This window comes from Macaca nemestrina, chromosome 3, assembly GCF_043159975.1.
Source record: "Macaca nemestrina isolate mMacNem1 chromosome 3, mMacNem.hap1, whole genome shotgun sequence".
In the NCBI taxonomy this organism is placed as follows: Eukaryota; Metazoa; Chordata; class Mammalia; order Primates; family Cercopithecidae; genus Macaca; species Macaca nemestrina.
Window position 1 is genome coordinate 131,133,915 of NC_092127.1, and position 22,266 is coordinate 131,156,180.

Sequence of the window (22,266 nt, forward strand, 5' to 3'; positions counted from 1 at the left end):
CAAAATATGTGAGTCATAACCAGATTTAAGATTAATATCAAAAATTATAGACATACCATGTGCTTTTATATAATTTTCAAGTGCTTTCAAAATAAACAAATTGGTAAGCTGATTGTGGCAACTCTATATTCTTATGTTAAAAAAGAATAAAGAAAATGAATCGAAAAATATAAAATCAAGAATTAAAAATAGGGAAACATTTGTTTCAACCAACAATTTCTCAGGAGTCAATTAGTTGCCTACTCTAATCTACTATATACATTTGATGGTGCACACAGTATACTGAATATTTTACACATATTAAGTAATTTAATCTTTACAACTACATGACTTACATACTATATTATCTCCATTTTACAAAAGAAGAAATTGGGACTAAGTTCCTATATAACACCCACATTCAAAGTGATGCAAAAGACACATTAAAAAACATTTAAAATTTCTATTGAGCTTACCATCCTTTCAATCTGATGACTCCTTTCTATAAACTCTCTTGAAGATCTCATGCCATAATTTTCTTTGTATTTGATATTTGTGACTTTAAAAGAGGCAAGGTAATAGAAAGACTTATCATCTAAAAGGTAAAACAAGCAAAAGTCTCATGGTTAAAGGTAGTAAGTTGTTTTGTCCCCTATGGCTTGCCCACATCTAATAGATAGGCTACTATAATGCATATTATTTCTACTTAGTGCAAAAATTCTTGCAGACACTTCTCAAATATTTTGTAATTTCACAACTGCCGCCGGTTAAAATGAAAAATTCTGATCCCAAAGTACTCATATTGAACACTCCATTTATAGATATTTATGCATATCAAAACATTCATAAAATTGGACATGCAACATACAGTGGAAAGATAATAGCGAAAGCAATTGCTGAAAGTCATGTAAATGTCATCAGTTCCCTCAAGGAATTGCCAACAGGTATATCAGACATAAGCTGTATTATGAAGATACACTGAACAAGCTGTCAAATTTTTTTATGCTACTGCTAAGCTTACTTAAGTAGAAGTCCATATTTATTGTTTTCACCTTCTTTTTTTCCCATTCACTCCCTAATTCTCTGCAATCTGTTCCTACCACACCACTAAAGCTGTCTTTGTCAAGGACAACCGTTGTAATGTCTTTCATGGTTTCGTTTGTTTGTTTTACTCCTTGATTTCCTTGTAGCCTTCATCAGGTTCCCTGAAAACCTATCTTTGGTTTCATGAAGCCATCTTCTAGTTTTCTTCTTTCCTCCCTGGCCATACATCTCAGTTATCTTGGTGAGCTCTTTATTTCCACCCTTCTCGTTGGCATTCAAAGATTCTATCTTTGACCTGGTCATATTAAGTACTTTTTGGTAATCTTAACTGGGATGGCCTTACCCACTAACTAATTATTGATGATTCAAATTCTTTATCTTCAGACCAAATCTTTGTCATGAGTTTCAATTCTCTATCAACTGACTTTAGGAGACTGTTTATTGCACATTAAATAGGCACCTCTAATATATTTCCAAAGTGAAATAATCATTTACTTCCTTATTTACTTAAACCTCCTCTACTTCCTATATTTTATATCTTTGTGAACAGCTCTAACATCCATATGGTTACCCATGGCTTGGTTTCATCCTGATTTCCAATATCCAATTAATTTTTCAGTCTTTAAATCCTGTAACTATAACCCATTTAACCTCTAATCTCTCTCTCTCTCTCTCTCTCTCTCTCTCTCTCTCTCTCTCTTTTTGGAGATGGAGTCTCACTCTGTTGCCCAGGCTGGAGTGCAGTGGCACAATTCCAGCTCACTGCAACCTCCATCTCCTAGGTTCAAGTGATTCTCTTGCCTCAGCTTCCTGAGTAGCTGGGATTACACGGGCATGCCACCACGCCCAGCTAATCTTTGTATTTTTAGTAGAGAATGAGTTCACCATGTTGGCCAGGCTGGTCTCGAACTCCTGACCTCAAGTGATCCACCAGCCTCAGCCTTCCAAAGTGCTGGGAATACAGGTGTGAGCCACCATACCCGGCCAAATCTCCAATTTCTTACCGCATTTTAAACATTCATTTTAAAACATATTTTAAATGTTTAAAACATTTAAATATTCATTTAAATTTTTTTAAATGTCAAAAACAAATATTCATTTAAAAACATTTTTTAGATCATAAATGCTATATCAGAAAATCTGGAATGACCAGAAAATTATATACAAGAGAATAAAAATCTGTAACTGTAATATCTAGAAGTAATTGATGTTATAATTTCGGTTTTTATTTATTCTGTTAAAATAATTGTTTTACTTGACTGAGATAGCTTATCACCACAGTTTTGTATCTTTTTTGTTCCACTTACAAAATTTATTCTAAGCATTATCTTCTTTAAAAAAGTACATTTTGTTCATTCGAAATGAGATGTCAAGAAATATGAATAAGGTGACATTTTACCACAACAGTTTACAATCTATTTTGCTATTTTGCTGACAATTTTTACTTCTTTTTTTTTTTACTGATGGATGAGTGGATGAATTAATCAATATTTACCAAGTTCCTAACATACACTAAACTCTGTCTAATCGGCTCTCACATAGATAATCTTATTAAATTTAATGAATTCAAGCTACCTCTCAAGGCACTTCTTGAAAATATTTCACAATTAAAGTTTTATTACAAAAAAAGATTAAAATGAAGATTGATCTCAGAGTGACAGAGCTATTTTACTCATTATCATACACATATCCCTATATTGTCTTTAAGAATTTCCCTGTTAAGCAAAAGCATATTCTGGAATCACGTAGAAGTAAAAGTGATTTTAATATATACTTTAAGTGCTTTTAAAAGTGCTAAAAATATGTTATATGTGAAGCATAACTATATTAGTCACTATACTATAGCAATTATGTTAATGTTGAACTTTTGTATTAATAAATAATATCTTTCCTTTACTGAACTGTCATTATATGCAGAGAACATGATATTTGCCATTTATTGAATATTACATGCTCAGCTCATTTCACCAGTGAAGAAATTCAACATTAAATAAGTTTTTATAAAAGATCAATTAGGAAGCCATTGTAGAAATCCAATTTAATAATGGCAAATATTTGTAAGAAATTACTATATACCATGCAGTGTGTGACAACACAAAGCTAGTTTAATCATCACAACAATTTTCTGAATTAAAAATAATAGTAAACCGCTTTACATAACAGTACTGAAGCTTAGCGAAGTAGAAAAGAAGTTTGCTAAAGATCACCTAACTAATTTATGGTGAACCTGAGATTAAAACCAAGGTATGCTTGGCTCTTGGGATTTCATGGGAGAATAACATTTTATGGGAAAACAAAATCCCTACATTCCTGGAAGTGGATACACTTCTACAGAACAGGAAGACAAGTGATGCTATCTCAATGCAAATTTTACTCTTTAGGTTTTCAAGAAACCAAACTTAAAAAACAGCTTTAGATAATTCGGTTTCTGGATTTTGTTAAAACATAATTCTAAATGCTAAAATCTTTAAAATATTTCATGCAAGTCTATAAAGCATATTTGTTTTTACCCCATAACAAGTGGTATAATTGATTCTAAAAAATCCTGAAAAAAATGTATCTGGGACATGAAAATGCTTGTTGAAAATATAATTTACTATATAATTCCAGTAACTAAACAACAAAATAACAACAAACACAGAAAATCCTGAGACAACTGGCAAATTCAGTGTTTGAATTTTTTAAGTTAGGGTCATATTTCATGTGAATGGTAGTGAATATTATTTTCTTCATTAATCTCAAAAGAGCTTTACACAGTTATGAAGGCAGTATTATATACATACATCTTTATAAGACATAAAAATATATGTATATAATATGTGTAACACATAATATGTATTATATATAAGATTTGTGTGTATATATGTGTGTGTATAATTTTTTCACTAGCAAAGGATATTTCTAATACATACAACTGGCAATGAATATATATATCCAGAGAGAGCTATTTGAAATCAAAAAGAAAAAACAGATGACTCAATACAAAATGGGAAAACGACTTAAAAAGGCACTTCACAATAGCAGAAAATCCAAATAACCAACTGAGACATGGACAGATCCTCAACATCATTGTAGAACAGACAAATGCAAATTAAGATTACGATGATAATGCTATAACCTACACCAAATTAGCAAATATAAAAAGTTATGGCAACAGTAAATGTTGGTGAGGATATGGAGCAATGGGAACTGAGATGCAGTGCTGGTAGAAAACTGTTTGTTATTATCCATGATGATAAAAAAGCACTTGCCCTGGCCAGGAGCGGTGGCTCACTCCTGTAATCCCAGCAATTTGGGAGGCCAAGGCGGGCAGATCACGAGGTCAAGAGTTCGAGACCAGCCTCACCAACATGGTGAAACCCTCTCTGTACTAAAAACACAAAAATTATCTGGGCGTAGTGGAGGGTGCCTGTAATCCCAGCTACTCAGGAGACTGAGGCAGAAGAATTGCTTGAACCTGGGAGGCAGAGGTTGCAGTGAGCCAAGACTGCACCATTGCAGGACAGCCTGGGTGACAGAGCACGATTCCATTTCAAAAAAAAAAAAAAAAAAAAAGCGTATGTCCAATGACCCAGTGATTCTGTATCTGCATAGTTCCTAGACAAACTCTTGGATGTGTGTAACAAGATCTACGTATAAAAAGATTTACAGCAGTATTGCTTTAATGACTAAAACCTGGAACAACCCAAATGTCTAAGTATTTGAATGACAAGTAAATTATGGAATATTTAAGATAATGAATATCAGTCAGTAATTTAAAAAAAAAAACAGACTAAAGCTACCTTCAACAAGGCAGATGATGCTTGCAACAATGTTGAAGAGATGCAAGTCTCAAAAAAATATGTAAAATGCTGTTATATTAATTTAATATTCAAATAGGATTTCATTTTAAGACATTTTCTTTCCCTGAGGAAATAATCAATAAGAATCCAAATGGAAATCCTGAGGATAATAAGCACACATTAATCTAAAAGTCTTTTCATCATGTCAAGTAATAGAGACATGAATTCTATCAAGCATTTAATAGTCAATTAATAACACAGTAATTTTTTTAAAAATGATACTCAAGTAGCATAGAAAAATTTTATGGAGTTGTAAATATAAAACCTGAGAAGGAAAAGGTAGTTCCTAATATCCATGAGCTAAGTTTTGGTATTTCCATTGAACATCAACATCAGACAAAGCCATAATGTGACCATAATCAATGAAGACCAAAAAAAAAAAAAAAAAAAACCATTCCATATTATGTCTGAACTCAGACAAAGACAAGAACACTATCTAAAACAATAAAACAAAACAAAAATGGATCATCTCCCTATTTTAGCCAATAGGAGTGATAGGAGTGACTACTGTTTCTCTACCAAATTACAGCTTTAGCCTCACTTCACTGTTAACCTTCTAAATAGGATTTAGTAAGATACTCGATCATAGCATTTTTCCAGGTTTCTGACAGCAATCACATAAAATCCAGTTCAGAGAAAAGATCCAGTTCCTTCAACCCTCCCCCTGAATCACCTAAGTTAAGCCAAAATCTTATAGTGCATTTGTTTAAACAATCTTTTACTATGCAGTCTGTGGTTCTCCACGGCCTATGTTCTTTTTCACCTGTATATATCTGAAGATGTATTCCTATGATCTCTGGCTGAAAGGCACTGATAAATCAACCATATTCAAAAGTCACTGATTTTATTAATTCTTATTTTAAAATTGCCCATTTTAAAAAACAGTGGATAATTGGTCAGAATTATAATACACTGAAAGCCGATCATTCGTAACTACTGAGATCTTTAGAATAAAAATAACTCCATCAAATACACTTCCATCCTGGTAATGTGACTTTTACCACTATGTCTGCTAAAATCCTTATTTCTATTGTGATTATTTCACAATTATTGATAATTTTTACTCCACTGTCTTTCAGATCTATTCATGTACAATCTATAAAAGTAGTATTTTAGAAATAATTTGTCTCCTGTTGTTACCCTGGTTACTAGAATGTAATTTCCTTCACTGAATTCATTCTGTTATAAAAATAGGTATGTTCGTTTTAAAAACTGCATCATCTTATGTACCTCTATTTTATCCCATTCTACTTGTTTAACTTTTGTCATGGTCTGCCTTCTCCCCTCTTTTCCTAAATGTCCATCTGCAGTCAGGCAACTTTTCAGTTATCTGCAGTCAGGAAAGTCTTGTAGAACACTCAAATCCTTGGGTGTTAGCCTCTGCATTAGTTGTCTACTGCTGCTATAACAAATTACTGTAGGTTTGGTGACTTAAAACAACACAAAATTATACTCTTACAGTTCTGGAGGTCATATATTATATGTGAGTTTTACAAAGCTAAAATCAAAAAGTTGGCAGAGCTGGTTCCTTCTAGAGGTTGTAAGGGGAGAATTTATTTTTTGCCTTTTTCTAGAGTCTACCCTCATTCCTTTGCTGATGGTCCCATTTTACATCGTCCCATCCTCCTCTTGCTTTTGTTGTTCCTCCTCCTTTGACCTTCTTTCCTCCCTTTTATTAGGACCCTTGCGGTTTTATTTAGGACCTATCCAAAATAACCAGGATAATATCCCATCTCAATATTATTAGTTTAATGACATCTGGAAAGGCCTTTTTGCTACATAAGGTAACATTCACAGATTCTAACAATTAGGACATAGACATCTTTGCATGGGAATGGGGCATTATTCAGTCTATGACAACCTCTAAGATTTTTTTAATGGCTAAATGCTTTTTTTGTGATTATTTTTACTATCCCTTCATTTTATTCTTTTTTAAGCATTGGGAGTGAAAGGCATTTTAAAAACAAGACTATTTCATTACCTCCTAATCCAAAGAAAATACTAACAAAAGATAAAACTATATAGGGTAACTTGGCTTATGCTTTCATCTTATGAGAGTCTAAGGGATGGATATTATCAATCCCCCAACAATGAGGGTAGGAAGATAAACTGGGCATGTTGGACAATATTTCATTTCTTCTTCGGATCATTCAAATGTAGTTTTATTGCCATGACTGATATGAGTGCCTAAAATTTTAAGTCTCAATCACCTGTGATCAAAAATGCAGAAATTGACCGGGCATGGTAGCTGATGCCTGTAATCCCAGTACTTTGGGAGACCAAGTCGAGTAGATCACCTGAGGTTGCAAGTTCGAGACCAGCCTGGACAACATGGTGAGACCCCAACTCTACTAAAAATACAAAAATTAACTGAGTGTGGTGGCAGGCGCCTATAACCCCAGCTACTCAGGAGGCTGAGGCACGAGAATTTCTTGAACCTGGGAAGTGGATGTTGCAATGAGCCGGGATCGTGGGACTGTACTCCAGCCTGAGTGATAAGGCAAGAATCTGTCTCAAAAAAAAAAAAAAAAAAAAAAAGAGGAAAATACAGAAACCAAAGAGGAAGGTAAATGAATCTTAGTTGATTGTCATTTGGCTCAACTATGATACTGACTCTCCATTTTTGCATATATAATTAGGAATTAATTCTGAGCTTTTCCTTCTTCCCATAGTCATAAAAAAAGTTTTTTTTTTTAAAAATAATGGTTGATATTTAGCCCTTTAAAAGTATTTTTCAGATAACTCTTCTTATATTCTGAGTTTTTCTTGAGGTGACTCATTAATATACTGATTCTGAGAAGAGTATACTAAACTCTCAGCATATTATGTAATTTGTCGTTATGCTAAAGATGATCTTTTCATTCTTCTTTCTCTTTTTTATGTGTTTCTTTTAGATATGTCTATCAATGCAATGCTTATTATAAAGTTAACTGGGTGGAAATATGTAACAGAGCTCAATACAGAGGCAAACTATAATTTAACATCAGTAAAAGACTGGTAATTAAAATGTTAATATCATGCAAATGTCACTTTTTATATAACAGAAAATTTCAAGATATGAAGTCATGGAGTACTTAGGCAATGGAACTATGACCTGGATACTTACCCTCAACAACAAAATGAGTAACAATACCAATTGCAATTCCTATGATTGCTACAATTGCCAATGTGAAAAGAGCTAGCCGTACTGAGTCCCAAAATTGCTGTTTTCTTTGATATTCAAGTCGTGAGAATTCAGCTTCTGAAAATTCAACAGGTCTGTGATAATAGAAAGAAAATAGAGACAATAAAAATTCATTATAGTTCAACTATATTTACTTAGTATGTTCCTCTATGAAAATAGTTTATACTCCTAAATAACAGTGAGCAACTTAGACTTTGAAAAGAACAGTAGGTTTTAATTTGCATATCCCCCCTAAAACCCCAATCACAGAATGAGTTTTAGATAAAGTGCTGCTGATGTTGACATTCAAGTGAGGATATCTTCCCACTGTATTTTATCCGGCTTATTGGCAATTTAAAACTTAAACACAAAGACTGGCTTTTAGATTTTAATATAACTACTTTTTAAGTAACCTTAACAATTTCTTAATGGCACGTTGTAAAAGTAGCAACATTACTTTTGAAGACCTGATCATGGCTCTTTTCATTTACTAGCACCTCCCAATGAAATCAAAAATGGTGAATTGCACTTAGTAAGATTCCATCACCCATGAGCATCCTTCACTTACATTTGACTCTCATGACCCCACTGGTGCTTTACCTCCATTACTCAAAAATATCTTACACCATTTATCTTTTTCCAACTGAAAGTTGCTGTGTATTGACTTTACTGTCTGAATTCTTAAATAAGATTCAATATTATGATATCTTTCAGTGAAATTTTTCTGTAAATGTCTTTATGCTTTTAACTTTACTTAATCAATATTTATTGTGAACTTATTTTGTTAAATAAGATCATGAAAAAGTCCTTAGAATAGTAGCTACCACATTAAAATAATGTTTCAGAAACTGTTCTAGATCCCTAAATGTATACAGATTTTAAGATAAACTATTTGTCTTTGGGATGCCCACACTTTAAAAGGGGAGATAGACATGGAAACAAGTAGTTATTATATAGTGTGAACTGCGCCAAAATAAATTTGTACAAGATCAGGGAACACTAAACTTTTTGAAGGGTTGTGTCAGGAGATTTTATTAAGAAAGTGACATGATTACAATTTTGAGGAATAAAAGCTCACCAGTTCAAAAAAAAAAAAAAAAAAGACAGAGAAAATAGCATGTGGGTGGTGGGGGAAGGTAGAAATGTGAAACAGCATTCATTACTAATAGGGGATAAAAATATAAATAAAACATGACTTTTGTCCTCTAAGAATGTATTGTCTCAATATATGTTCGAGATTGCAAGTCTTTCACAAGACTGCAATTCTGGGAAGAGGATATGGTAGAGCTGGTGGGCTAGGAGTCTCATAATCCAAAGTAAACACCTGGAAATTTACTTTGGAGGAGGTGGAAAGTCAATAAAAAATTTTAATTAGATTGAAGAGTTCTGAAGATTTGGAAAAGTCACACAGATGTGAATGAGGATGGGGATTAGGGCAAGAGTGCAGACAGGTAGACCACTTTAGAGGTCATACTGAAGGTCCGGGAAGGAGATTGTGAAGACCTGAACTGAAGCTATGGAATGGGGTGGAGAGGAAGAGATGGATTTAGCTGTAGTTCTTGAACTTCATTGAATGATTGATCATCTGTGGGACAAGAAAAGGATTAATGGTCCACTTGTTTGGATGTCCAGGTAAATGACTGTGACTCCAGGCAAGATGAGGAATATTAAAGGAGAATAGTGTTTCCAATAAAGACATCAATATAGTCAATAAAGAGCAATTTGCTGTCCTTAGACTTGGGTCTGGGTCTGAATCAAATGAAAAGTATTTGTTTTATGGTCTTTCTCTTTGACTCATTTTATTTTAGTTATATCACTAATATCTGTTTATATGATTCTAATAAAGCAAATGTTAAGGTTAGAATTACATAACCTAGAGAAAAAATGAAAAAGTTACTGTGTACTCATGTGAAATACTATTCTTCTCACCCATAATCGAAGCCTGCACTTCCAAAATCTATGGCAATAGATAGTTTGAGTATGTAGCTTGTGAATATTATGGCTGCTGTAATTATTTTATTATTCCCATTCCTTTTCCCCCCTTAGTTTTGTGGGTTTCATTACTGTACTCTGATCCCTTCAAGAAGCATGAAATAACAAGAATCAAATTTAATAAAATGTAAGGGGTTGATAGCCAAATATCACATCACGGTAGCACTGCATCGTTGTAAAAGGACTTTTAAAAAAATCATAGTCACATTTGATTTTAAAATAAGCTTCTTCTGCCTAGTGATTAGCTATTTTCAGTCTGATGTAACTGGAATGTAGCCTTTTGTCTAATGTGGAAGTTGAAATAAGTTTTACCAAATGCCATTTATGTGTTTTGAAGTGTAGCTGGCAGGTACAGTACGCAGACACCAGCCAAGTGCAAAGGAAGTGATGTTTATCCTAATTGTGGAAAATAAGGTCATAATAAAATAACAAAGTGTTCAGAAAATTGTTAAGAAATATGTTGGTTAGGCTGTTGTGAAAAGCTTGTAATAAGCATAATAAATAAAACAAAATATATTCAGGGCATTCTCAATTATGCAAGAAACTTTGAGCTTTTGACTATAGTTTAGATACGTTAGATGTATAAATGGTTTAAGCTTTGAAAAAGATTATTTAGATGACATTTAAATTCTCTAATGCCTTTAAAATTCCTGTATGTTTCTCCTGATTTGTACATGACAATTTTTTGTTCATTTAAACCTGAATGAGTTGGATGCTAAATGAAACCTTTCAACAGCATTTTTTCAGAAAAATAAATTTTATTGTGTATATTTAAAGTATATAACATGATGTTAAGGGATACATAAAGATAGTAAAAAGGTTATTATAGTGAAACAAATTCACTTATCCTTTACCTCACCTAGTAACTGTTTTTTGTTTGTTTGTTTTTGTGGCAACAACAATTAAAATCTACTCATTTAGCATGAGTCCTACATAGAATACAATTTTATTACCTATAGTCCTCATGTTGTACATTAGATCTCCAGACTTTCCATCCTACATATCTGCTACTTTGTATCCTCTGGCTGACATCTCCCCATTTAATTGCCCCTATAACCACCATTTTGTTTGCATCTCTGTATTTTGTATTTTTAAAACAATATTACACATCTGAGAGAAAATGCAATATTTTTCTCTCTGTTTCTGGCTTATGTCACTTAGCTAATATCCTCCAGGCTCATCCATGCATGGCAAATGGCAGGATCTTGTTTTTTTTCTGGGCTCAGGAAAATTCCATTGTACGTATTTACCACAGCTTCCTTATCCATCCGTCTGTCAATGTGCACTTAGGCTGTTTCCCTACCTCAGCTATTGTGAATAATGCAGCAATGGACATGGGAGTGCAGATATCTTTACCAGATGAAGATTTCATTTCCTTTGGCTATAAGCCCAGAAGAGAGATTGCTGGGTCGTATGGTAGCTGTATTTTTAATTTCTTTAGAAATCTCCATACTGTTTTTTATAATGTCTATACCAATCCACATTCTCAGCAACACTGTCCTAGGTTCCCTTTTCTCCATACCGTGGTCAACATTTGTTACCTTTTGTCTTTTTGGTAATGGCCATCCTAAGGAGTGTGAGGTGGTATCTCATGTTAGTTTTAATTTACATTTTTTGATGATTCATGATGTTGAGAACCTTTTCATATACTGTTGACCATTTTTATGTCTTCTTTAGAGAAATGTCTATTCCGGTCTTTTGAAAATTTTTTATCAGGTTATTTTTCCCCACTGTTGGGTTGTATGAGTTGTTTATAAGCCGTAGATATTAACCCTTTATCAGATATACGGCTGCAAATATTTTTCCCAATCTGTGGGCTGTCTTTTCATTTTATCAATTGTTTCCTTTGCTGTGTAGAAGTTTTTAAGTTTAATGCTGTTCTGTTTATTTATTTTTGCTTTTGTGGGTTGAGCTTTTGGTGTGATACCCAAAAAAATCATTGCCAAGGCCAATGTCCAGGAGCTTTTACCCTATGTTCTCTTCTGAAAGTTTTGTAGTTTCTGGTCTTCTATTTAGGTCTTTTATCCAATTTTGGGTTGATTTTTTTTTTTGTAAGGTGTAAGATAAGGTTTTAATTGCATTCTTTTGCATGTGGAAATCTTGTTTAATTTACCATACCAGTACCATTTATTGGTACCGGCACCACTTATTCAGAGACTATCCTTTCCTTATTGTGTCCTTGTGATGCCGTTGTCAAAAATTAGTTGACTACGGTCAGGCACAGTGGCTCATGCCTACAATCCCAACAGTTTGAAAGGCCAAGGTGGGTGGATCACTTGAGTCCAGGAGTTTCAGGCCAGCCTGGGCAACATGGCAAAACTCTCTCTACAAAAAAAATATTTTTAAAAAAATAGTCAGGTGTGGTGGCACATGCCTGTAGTCCCAGCTACTCAAGAGGCTGAGGTGGGAGGATTACCTGAGCCCGGGAGGTCAAAGGAACAGTGAGCTGTGATCACACCACTGCACTTCAGCTTGGGTGACAGAGTGAGACCCTGTTTCAAAACAAAAACATTAGTTGATCATATGTGTCTGGATTACTTTCTAAGCTCTCTACTATGTTTCACTGGCCTAAGTGTTTGTCTTTATGCCAGCAGTGGTGCTGTTTTGATTAACATAGCTTTGTAATATAATTTTAAAACAGAAAGTGTGATGTCTCAAACTTTTTCTTTCTCAGAATTATTTTGGCTATTCAAGGTCTTTTATGGCTCCATACAAACTTTGGGAGATTTTTTTCCTATTTCTATGAAGAATGCCATTGAGATTTTGATAGGGATTGTGTTAGATCTATATATTTCTTTGGCTAGTATGGACATTTTAACAATAGTAATTCTTCTGATTCAGAACGTAGGATATCTTTCCATTTATTGGTATTGTCTTTATTTCTTTCATATTGTCTAGTTTTGGCATACAAATCTTTCACTTCCTTGGTTAAATTTATCCTAGGTATATTACTTTTTAAATTTTTGACTACTGGAAATAGAGTTGTTTTCTTCATTTATTTTTCAATTAGGTTGTTATTTGTGTATTGAAATAATACTGATTTTGTATGTTGATTTTGTATCCTGCAACTTTATAAAATTCACTTATTAGTTCTAATAGTGTTTTGTGGCATCTTTGGGATTTATACATTTAAGATCATGTCAAAATAATTTTACTTCTTCCTTTCTGATTCAGACACCATTTATTTCTTTTCCTTATCTGACTGCTCTTGCTAGTAGTTCCAGTACTATGGTGAACAGAAGTGGCAAGAGTGGGAATTCTTGCTTTTTACAGACGTTGGTGGAAATGCATTCAGTTTTTCCCCACCGATTACAATATTGGTTGTAGGTTTTTCATAAATGGCATTTATTGAGTTGAAGAATTTCCTTTCTGATGTGGTTTGGCTGTGTCCCCATTCAAATCTCGTCTTGAATTGTAGTTGTTATTATCCCTACATGTCATGGGAGGGACCTGGTGGGAGGTAACTGAATCATGGGGGTGGTTACCCCGTGCTGTTCTCATGAAAGTGAGTGAGTTCTTACAAGATCTAATGGTTTTATAAGGGGCTTTTCCCTGCCTTCACGCTGCACTTCCCCTTGTCATTGCCATGCGAAGAAGGACGTGTTTGCTTCACCTTCCGCCATGATTGTAAGTTTCCTGAAGGCTCCTCAGCCCTGCAGAACTGTGAGTCAATTATACCTCTTTCCTTTATAAATTACTCAGTCTCAGGTATTTCTTCATTTCAGTGTGAGAATGGACTAATACACCTTCTATTCCAAAACTGTTGAAAATTTTTATCAAGAAATAATGTTGAACTTTGTCAGAGATATTTTCTATTAAGATAATCATGAGGCTTTTATCTATCATTCTACTAATGTGATGCATCACATTGATTGATGTATGTATGTTAAACCAGTCTTGCATGCCAAAGTTAAATCCCACTTGATCATGATGTATAATATTTTTGATGTGTTGCTGTATTCAATATATTTTATTGAGCATTTTTGCATCAATGTTTATCTAAGAAAGTTGCCTGTAGCTTTTTTTTTTTTTTTTTTTTTTTTCCTTGTGATGTCTTTGTCTTCTAGGTATCAAGGTGATGCTGGTCTTGTAAAATGTGTTGGAAATCATCCCCTCTAGGTCTTTTTTTTTTTTTTTTTTCTTCAAGAGATTGGCAAGTACTGGTATCAATTCTTCTTTAAATATTTGGCAGAATTCAGCTGTGAAGCCATCTGGTCCTGGGCTTTTCTTTGTTGGAAATTAACAACTTTTATCATACTTTGTATTACATCTATCATAAAAGATAAAATTATGTTTGTTCTTTAGTTCTTTTGAAGGTGGAAATGTTTGTTTTGCTGTATTTTCTTTCTTCATGTTAAAGTAAGATGGGAATAAAAATGAGAAATACACAACTCAAACCTAATCTTCCATGTAAGTAAATTTTTTAAAAGTTAAACAGAAAATGTCTGCATATCCTCTAAACTAGTGATGGGTTTTTATGACTGAAATAAATACAAGTTGACTGGGTTTAATTCTGGCTCTGCTACTATCAGCAAGCTAGTTAAATTCTGTACTTCAATCTCCTCATCTGTAAAATGAAGAATCAAAGTCTTTCATGGCTTTGTCAGAATCCAAAATAATACAAATAATAAATACCAGTAAATAATTGGTGGATAGTCCTGTTTCTTTCAATCCCTAAAGCAAAGGGCCTTGTTTTGTTCTGTTTTTGGTCTTTTCTTTAAATATAATTCTTCAGATGACCTGACAGTTTATAGTTAGGAACGTTTCTGCATTTTCTCCACAGCAATCTGTATAATTACTGTTAAAGTTACTCATTAATATCATTTTTCTTTAAAATTTATAAAAATAAATGTTTCTGAATTTCTTGCAAAGTGAACAAAATGATGTCTAGAAGCATAAAGAATATAAACCTGTCAATATTTACTGCCACAATTCTCTATTTTAACTGCTTTAAGGTATTAACCACTCAGCAGAATTAAAATAAAATCTACAGACTGAAGGTAACAAACACAGAATATTTAAAATAAAACTGATACACCTGTTAAAAAAAACTTGTGGGATAATGCTTTATCCATTAATAATTCAATGTGGACACCAAATAAAATGACATTGTTGTGACATCACATTAATGTTGTAATGAGACATAAAATAACTAGCGTATTTGTCCATATCCTTTAAAAAATCTATTCAAATAAACAGAACACAGTAACTAAAGCCTTTTGGTAATTTAAATAGAAATAAAACTTGAACAGTCACAGGAATGGAGTACACGTCAATAGAGTCCAATTTAGTTCTGTGGATGGCAGTGGGATTCCCTTTGGGAGATCTGTTTCTGTGGTAGGTCTATTGGCAATACTGGAAAGCATGAGTCAGAAACACTGGCAACGGGAGACAGATAGTAAAAAGGAGGAGCTAATTATGTTGTTGCAGCACTTAAAATGATACAGCCATCTAAGTCGTCATGACACTGGTATTTTCATGATGAGGCAAAATTTGCTTTGGACTCAATAAAAATTCCAAAGATAAGAAACACTAATCAGAGGACTGCAAAAAAATGTCCTTGGTTTTCTCAAAAGACATACGAGGGCATATTCTATAAATGTCATTATGATAAGTGACTTAAGAAGCATCAAGAACTGGCAAAGTGGGGGGAAACTGGGGTGATGGGGTGGTTACAACTATGAGTTAGTTATCAAAATTAGCTTCCTATCAGCTAGAAATGACTGGTTTGACAAAAGAGTCAATGAAGAAGAATGAAATTGTGGAGTGTGGGAAGAAATTGCATAGCACCCTGCTCCTTTATTGGAATGTGTAATAGCTCTGTACATGGGGGAAAATATTAAATATTATTTACATAATGGAATATAATGTAAAACATATAAGACATTTAAAGAAACTGGTTATAATAATTTCATGAGTTTTCTGAAACTTTCTTTGAAAACATTTTTTAGACCTTTGAGTTCTAGATTCAGTAAAAGATCTCTCTCTCTTTATAGCTGAGTTTCAAAATCATTATTACCATCTTGGAAGCACTACTCTCATGCTACAGTATCAGCAAGGTCAACTATACTTCTGATAGCAACTACACAAGTAACAATACTTAGTCACTTAATTTCATTCATACAAATACAAGGAGAATTTATGCAGTTTTCTTATATTAGAATGGTTACATTTTCTACCTCAAGAAGACTTTATAGTTTAACTGCCAAGTATAGTATTAATAAAAATAAATTTCATTCATTCATTTAGCTCATGTTCAATTAGTACATGTTCATTGGACATCTACTATGTTCCAGACACTAATTTAGTTATATGGTTATGGCCGTACTAAGGATATAGACTGCCTTTATGTGTCCCAATGGAAAAGACAGTTTGTGCAATAACAAATCTATACACAAATGTCAGGTATCAAGTAAGAGGATAGAGAATAACGAGGGTACAGTGAGGGAGGTGGTAGGATTAATGTGATCAGGGGAGATTACTCTGCAAAGGTGATATCTAACTGGAGACATTAACAAGGTGAAAGACGGAGCCATGCAACTATCTAAGGGGAAAATGATACAGCAAAAGAAATAGTCATTACAAGGGCCCTGATGTAGGAGCAGAGTTGGTGAATTTGCAGAAGAGCAGAAAGTCAGTGTGGCCAGTAGGCAGTGTGCAAGTGGAAGAGGAAAGATGATGGAATCAGAGATCATTATAGACCACATCATAACCCAGCAGGCCACAATAACAACCATTTTGGTCCCAGCACTTTAAAAGGCCCTGGTGGGCGGATAATGAGGTCAAGAGATCGAGACCATCCTGGCCAACATGGTGAAACCCCATCTCTACTAAAAATACAAAAATTAGCTGGGTGTGGTAGCACTTGCCTGTAGTCCCAGTTACTCAGGAGGCTGAGGCAGAAGAATTGCTTTAACCTGAGAGGCAGAGGCTGCAGTGAACTGAGATTGTCCCACTGCACTCCAGTCTGGAGACAAAGTGAGACTCCGTCTCAAAGAAAAAAAAAAAAAAAAAGAATGATTTTGGAGTTTTGATCCCTGTGGATGGGACTGATCTTTTTAAAAGGATGACCCTGTGGAGAATACACTGGGTGGAAGGCAGCAACGAAGGTGTGAAAAGTGGAAGCAGAGAAACTGATTAGGGAACCCTTGAAATAGTTCTGGTCTGAGATGATGGCTGCTTGGAGTAGGATGCTAGCAACAAGGAAATCAGAACATATAACTGGATTCAGAATACATTGTGAAGTTATAGCTGACAGAATTTGCTGACGAATTGGTTGTAGAACGTGAGAGAAAGAGAAGAGTTAAGGAGGATGTCAAGGCCTTTAGTCTGTGCAGAGAAAAATGATAATCCAGTGGATATGAAACATTTGAAAGTAGTGACATCGTTCTCAAATTAATGCGTATATGGAACTCTAGTGTATAACACAGACTTACAGCAAAGATGTTCTGGGATGGAGAAGGTATACAGAAGTCTGCCAGTATGTAATCTCCTCACAGGAAGGGACCCCTGAGACACATTTGCAAGAATTAATTGCTGAATTTCACACTGACTACAATTGCTTCAGTAAAATCCTGAAGATCCTCCACGATGGAGCCCTGGGCAGCACGATCTGTCACCCAGTCCCTACTGATGTCTCTTGCATTCTGTTCTCCAGCCTTTACCTGCCATATACCCAATGAGCACACCTTCATTTTTCTAATGTCACCTCCATAAAATCTTTCCAACATATAAAACTCCTGGGTAGGCTTTGACGTGTAAATAAGGAACCAGCATGCCTTTCATTTCCTCTCTGTCCTCAGAAGAGATTATTGCTTCAGAAGAGGTAGAAAAGGCTGTGATCTAGAGAAGTTAGTCTTTGATAAAGGGACCTGCTTCCTCTGAGACTAGCTGTAGTACAAATGTATTTGTAAGTATGGCGGTAGGGATTTGAAGGATTTCTTTTTTTATTTTACCCAGGACCTGACAGAATCACAGAATTTACGGTTAACTTAGAATTGTTCCACTTCATTCATCAATACTAACATCCACTTTATCAGAACCCTACCATAATGTTGTCTAGCCTATTCTTAAAACCTTTCCTTCTAACTTCCTGAGAAAGCTCCCCTCACCTTTACTTAGTCTGATGATGCTTTTTAGGCATGCATTCCCAAAGTTTGCATCTCCTACACTAACTGTATTTTCCTAAGAACATTCAAAATGGATATAATCCGTATGTCATATCTAATTCAGTCAACAAGTTCTAATTGAGCACCTACTATGTAACCTAACACTATTCTAGGCTCTGGGTATTCTCTAGTGAACAAAAGAAGGTCCGGTACTCCAGTAACAGAAATAAAATCACTTATACATTTACAGTTCTTCCCACCGATTGGCCAAACCAGAGGGTTAAATCCCCTTATTGCCTTGGTGAAAAATTAGGGTCATGCTGAGAAAGCATTTGCCACATATCTTTTATAAATTAAGAAATATGAATAGGAATTATATGCCAGGTGGATATAATGATGAAGGTACAGCTCCCTAAAAATTTTATAAGTCTGCTTTTTTTGTTCAGACTTTAATGTTTACCTTTGTTTTAAATCAACTACCTAAATAATGTGTCTCGAAATTTGAAAGAGCGAGCCAATAGTTTATGTTGAATAAGTTTATATATTCAACTTAGTAACACAAAGAAAAGAAGGATGAGTTGGCCAAGGGTTTAAGTGCAAAAGAGAAGTTATTTGTGAGGACTGTATAAACATCCTTTAATAACATATGACTACTATTATTCAAAAGTTTATGATCATCCTACATGACCCTCCATTGGGTTTATTTCTGTGTTTGTTTTTAACATCATTAAAACAAGAAAACACTGGGCAATTAATTTGAAGTTGGTGAAGTGAATCCATAAGATAACTGATGACATCAAGATGAGGATTTAAATATCCTATTATACTTGCTACTAAAGAAATGTAAACAACAAAACTTTAAATTAAATGCAGTACACTCTTCTATGTGCAGCATAAATATTTATGTGCTGATCAAGTATTCTCACAGCAGTAGCCTTGGGGGGAAATTCTTTTTATGTCTTACACATGTCTTAACATATTTGTATTCAACCTGAAGCATAGATACACATTAGATATTCTGTTTGGGCACAGTCCTCTCTACTTCTTGCCAAAAAGCCTTCATTTCTGGGAATACTTGTGGTTAATAACATCTCCTTAATGACATGGGTTAACTAAGGTTAATGACCTTCCTTACTACACATACATACACACAGATACACAGAATGAGACTCACATGTCAGTGGTGAGAAGCAGCAATAGAGAACAAATACAATATTTATTTTAAATGCTATTTTTAGATGCACGAAGGAAACTGTGAACCTCAGGAAAATCCACAGACTCACACCTCTTCCTCCCCAGCGTTTAGCCATGGATATGTGGCAGAGTAAAATTAAATCACCAAAACTGGACTGCCTTTAATTATGGTCTGCTCTGTGGGCAGTTAAAAGGTATAAAGTTTGTTTTGAGAGATTTAAGTTGAGAGAGAGTATAACATACTAGTTAGAAGCACAGAGTCTGGAGTCCAGCTGTTCTATTTTAAGTTCCAACTCTGACATTTATGAGCTGTATGATTTTAGGCAAGATACTGAACCTTTTTGTATCTCAGTTTTTTTCATCTGCAAAATGGGTATAATGGTATCTACTTGATACACTCCTTGTGAAAATAAAATGAGATAATATATTTAACATGTCAAAAGTGCTATAAATGTTATTGCTATTATTAAAATGCTATCTGCTCACTGATTTTTATTTTAAAACACTAAATGCGTAGGAATAATCAAATCCAAATGTCTTTGTTCCTCTTCAGTATGACCACTTTATTTCTGTTCTCACTTTAGTGAAATGTTTTTCTGCTTTCTTGACTTTCCAGTCTTTAAAAATAAAATTCCAAGGATGGGAATGGACAGTACAACTCTTTAACCATTCTTCAAAACCGTGGTACTAAGTCCTTTCAAAATAAACAAAGCCATGATAAATTTCAATCTCATTTTCTTTTATGACTTATTTGGACTGAAGTCCACCAATTAGAGACTGTTTTTATACAAATTCCATATAGCATTAAGCATGATGATGTAACATAACTGAATCTCAGTATTGTTCCCTTTTCTATGTGACTTGTCTAGTCTACTCTTCCCAGTTGGACCTTATGCATGTACTTTCACAATCTTCACCCATCTCAGTTTTATATTTCCAAAATGATTCTTTCTCATGCGCTGAATCTCTTAATAAACAGTCCTTCCAAAACTTTTGACTACTCCTATGACAACTCAGACATCTTTGCCTACTGTATTAAAAAAAAAAAAAAGCCATGAAACAGATGCCCCAATACTTGTAGACAGCAGCTGATTTTACCGCTTACTAACTGTATATGCTCTTTATATCCTTCAGTTTCTTCACCTGAAAAATGGTGATAATGGCCTTAAATTTCTGGACTGTAGTGAGGTTTAGGGATAATAAATTAAGTGCTTAGCACAACGTCTGACAGGTAATAGGCTATGAAAGGAAACTATTACAATTATTATTATTCGTCAACTTGAAACTATAATTATTTCAATGAAACTCTCCAAATGCCATCTTGAGGGGGAAATGAAATTTGTGTTATTTCAATATTTATCTGCCAGCATGGTGGTGGGCAGTTGATACATTTTATCTCAAATTTACCCAATTCTTTTTAGTAGTTATTTAATAGCCTCATTTAATGATTAGTTAAGTAAGGCCTAGAGAGACTAATTTAGGCAAGGTAAATTTGGCAAGTAATGGAACCAAGATTTTGACTTAGTACTATGATTCCCAATTCTCAATTATTTCTGTACTCTATAAATCTTCCTTTGATATTTAACCCATAGATAACTAAAACCAACGATTTGGCTAAGTTCTATCTCATTATGTACTTACTTAATTATCACAATGGAGTCTTAGCCCTTCTTCCTATTTCCACATTTCTCTGCAGCAATCCATCAGATGCTCTGTGATTTCAAATATTTTGGAAAGCCTTTGATACTGTCTCTTCTGCTCAAATGTCTTCTTCTACCTACTGTCTACTGAATCAAGCCCACACTCCATAGCATGAACTCATACCTTTTCAATCAAGGATTTATTATTTTCACTGGCGTTTCAAGTTCAGTGAGTCTAGCTTCCCTACTGAACTTTCTTGAGCCTTTGAACATGCCCCCACACTTAACTGATCCTGCTCAAGCTGTGGCCACCCCCATCAGCACTGTTTTTTTCCTACCTCCCTACACTCAAATCCTATTCACCCTTCAAGATCCAGCTTAACTGTTACATCTCCATGGACCCTTTCTGAATCCCTACTTAAAAGTGATGTCATTTTACTAATGCCAAACCTATTTGGGGCTAATATTTTTCTGTTATTTGTTGTGCTCTCTCTGCTAACTTATGTTCCTATAGTGCCCAATACTTTTCCAACCTTAAATTAATAATAAAAATATAATTTGATTGAGCCCAAGAATTACAGTACAGCCTATGTAGTGAGACTCCTGCCTCTAAAAAATACTACTAATGATACATCAATAAATAATCAAATATTATTTGTACTGATTCTAATATCATTTTTACCCAGCTAGACAGTAAACTCCATAGAGTATGAATAGTACCTATTTTGCTTGTTGCTGTAACTCCAGTGTCTAGCAGAGTACCTGAGCCTTAGTGGTGTTTAATAAACATTATTGAGTTAGTAATATAGACATTGCAATCTACAATATTCTTTTATGTTAATAATTATACCTTCTCTTAGTTTACAGTTTCCTAAAGGGCAGAATATATAGCATTCTCCTCTATATCTTTTCCAGAGTTCCTAAATATGTGATTAAAAATATTAATAAATCTTCCCTCTGCAAAATTTGCTCCATAGAAAGTAAAATTCTAAAATATTTATTTTTCTAATATTATACAAATATTGACCTAGGTGACTTTTATAAAACACTCCACCCAACAACAATATAATATGCATTCGCTTATACTGCATATGCAAAATTCATCAAAAAAGGGCATAATCTGGTTCATAAACATGCCTCAACAAATTAAAACAAATTAAATCTTACAAAGTATGTTATTTGATTATAGAAAAATTAAATTGTCCCACAAAGGGTGATTCTGGTGATGTCTCAGATAGAAATGAGAAACATGTTATTGGACAATGGAGAAAAGGCTATTCTTGTAATAAAGTGGCAAAGAATTT

At 34.1% G+C, this 22,266-nt stretch overlaps 1 protein-coding gene across 1 annotated transcript in view; it reads right to left on the reverse strand.

Moving 5' to 3' along the window:
* The window catches only part of LOC105463608 (transmembrane serine protease 11F), a 77,524-nt gene that overhangs the window by 38,613 nt on the left and 16,645 nt on the right, over window positions 1-22,266 (reverse strand). Inside the window, exons 2-3 of the mRNA XM_011710816.2 lie at window positions 7,972-8,123; window positions 456-574 (exon numbers count right to left, since the gene is read on the reverse strand). Coding sequence (XP_011709118.2) covers window positions 456-574; window positions 7,972-8,123 — 271 coding nt within the window. The remainder of the gene's footprint in view (window positions 1-455; window positions 575-7,971; window positions 8,124-22,266) is intronic.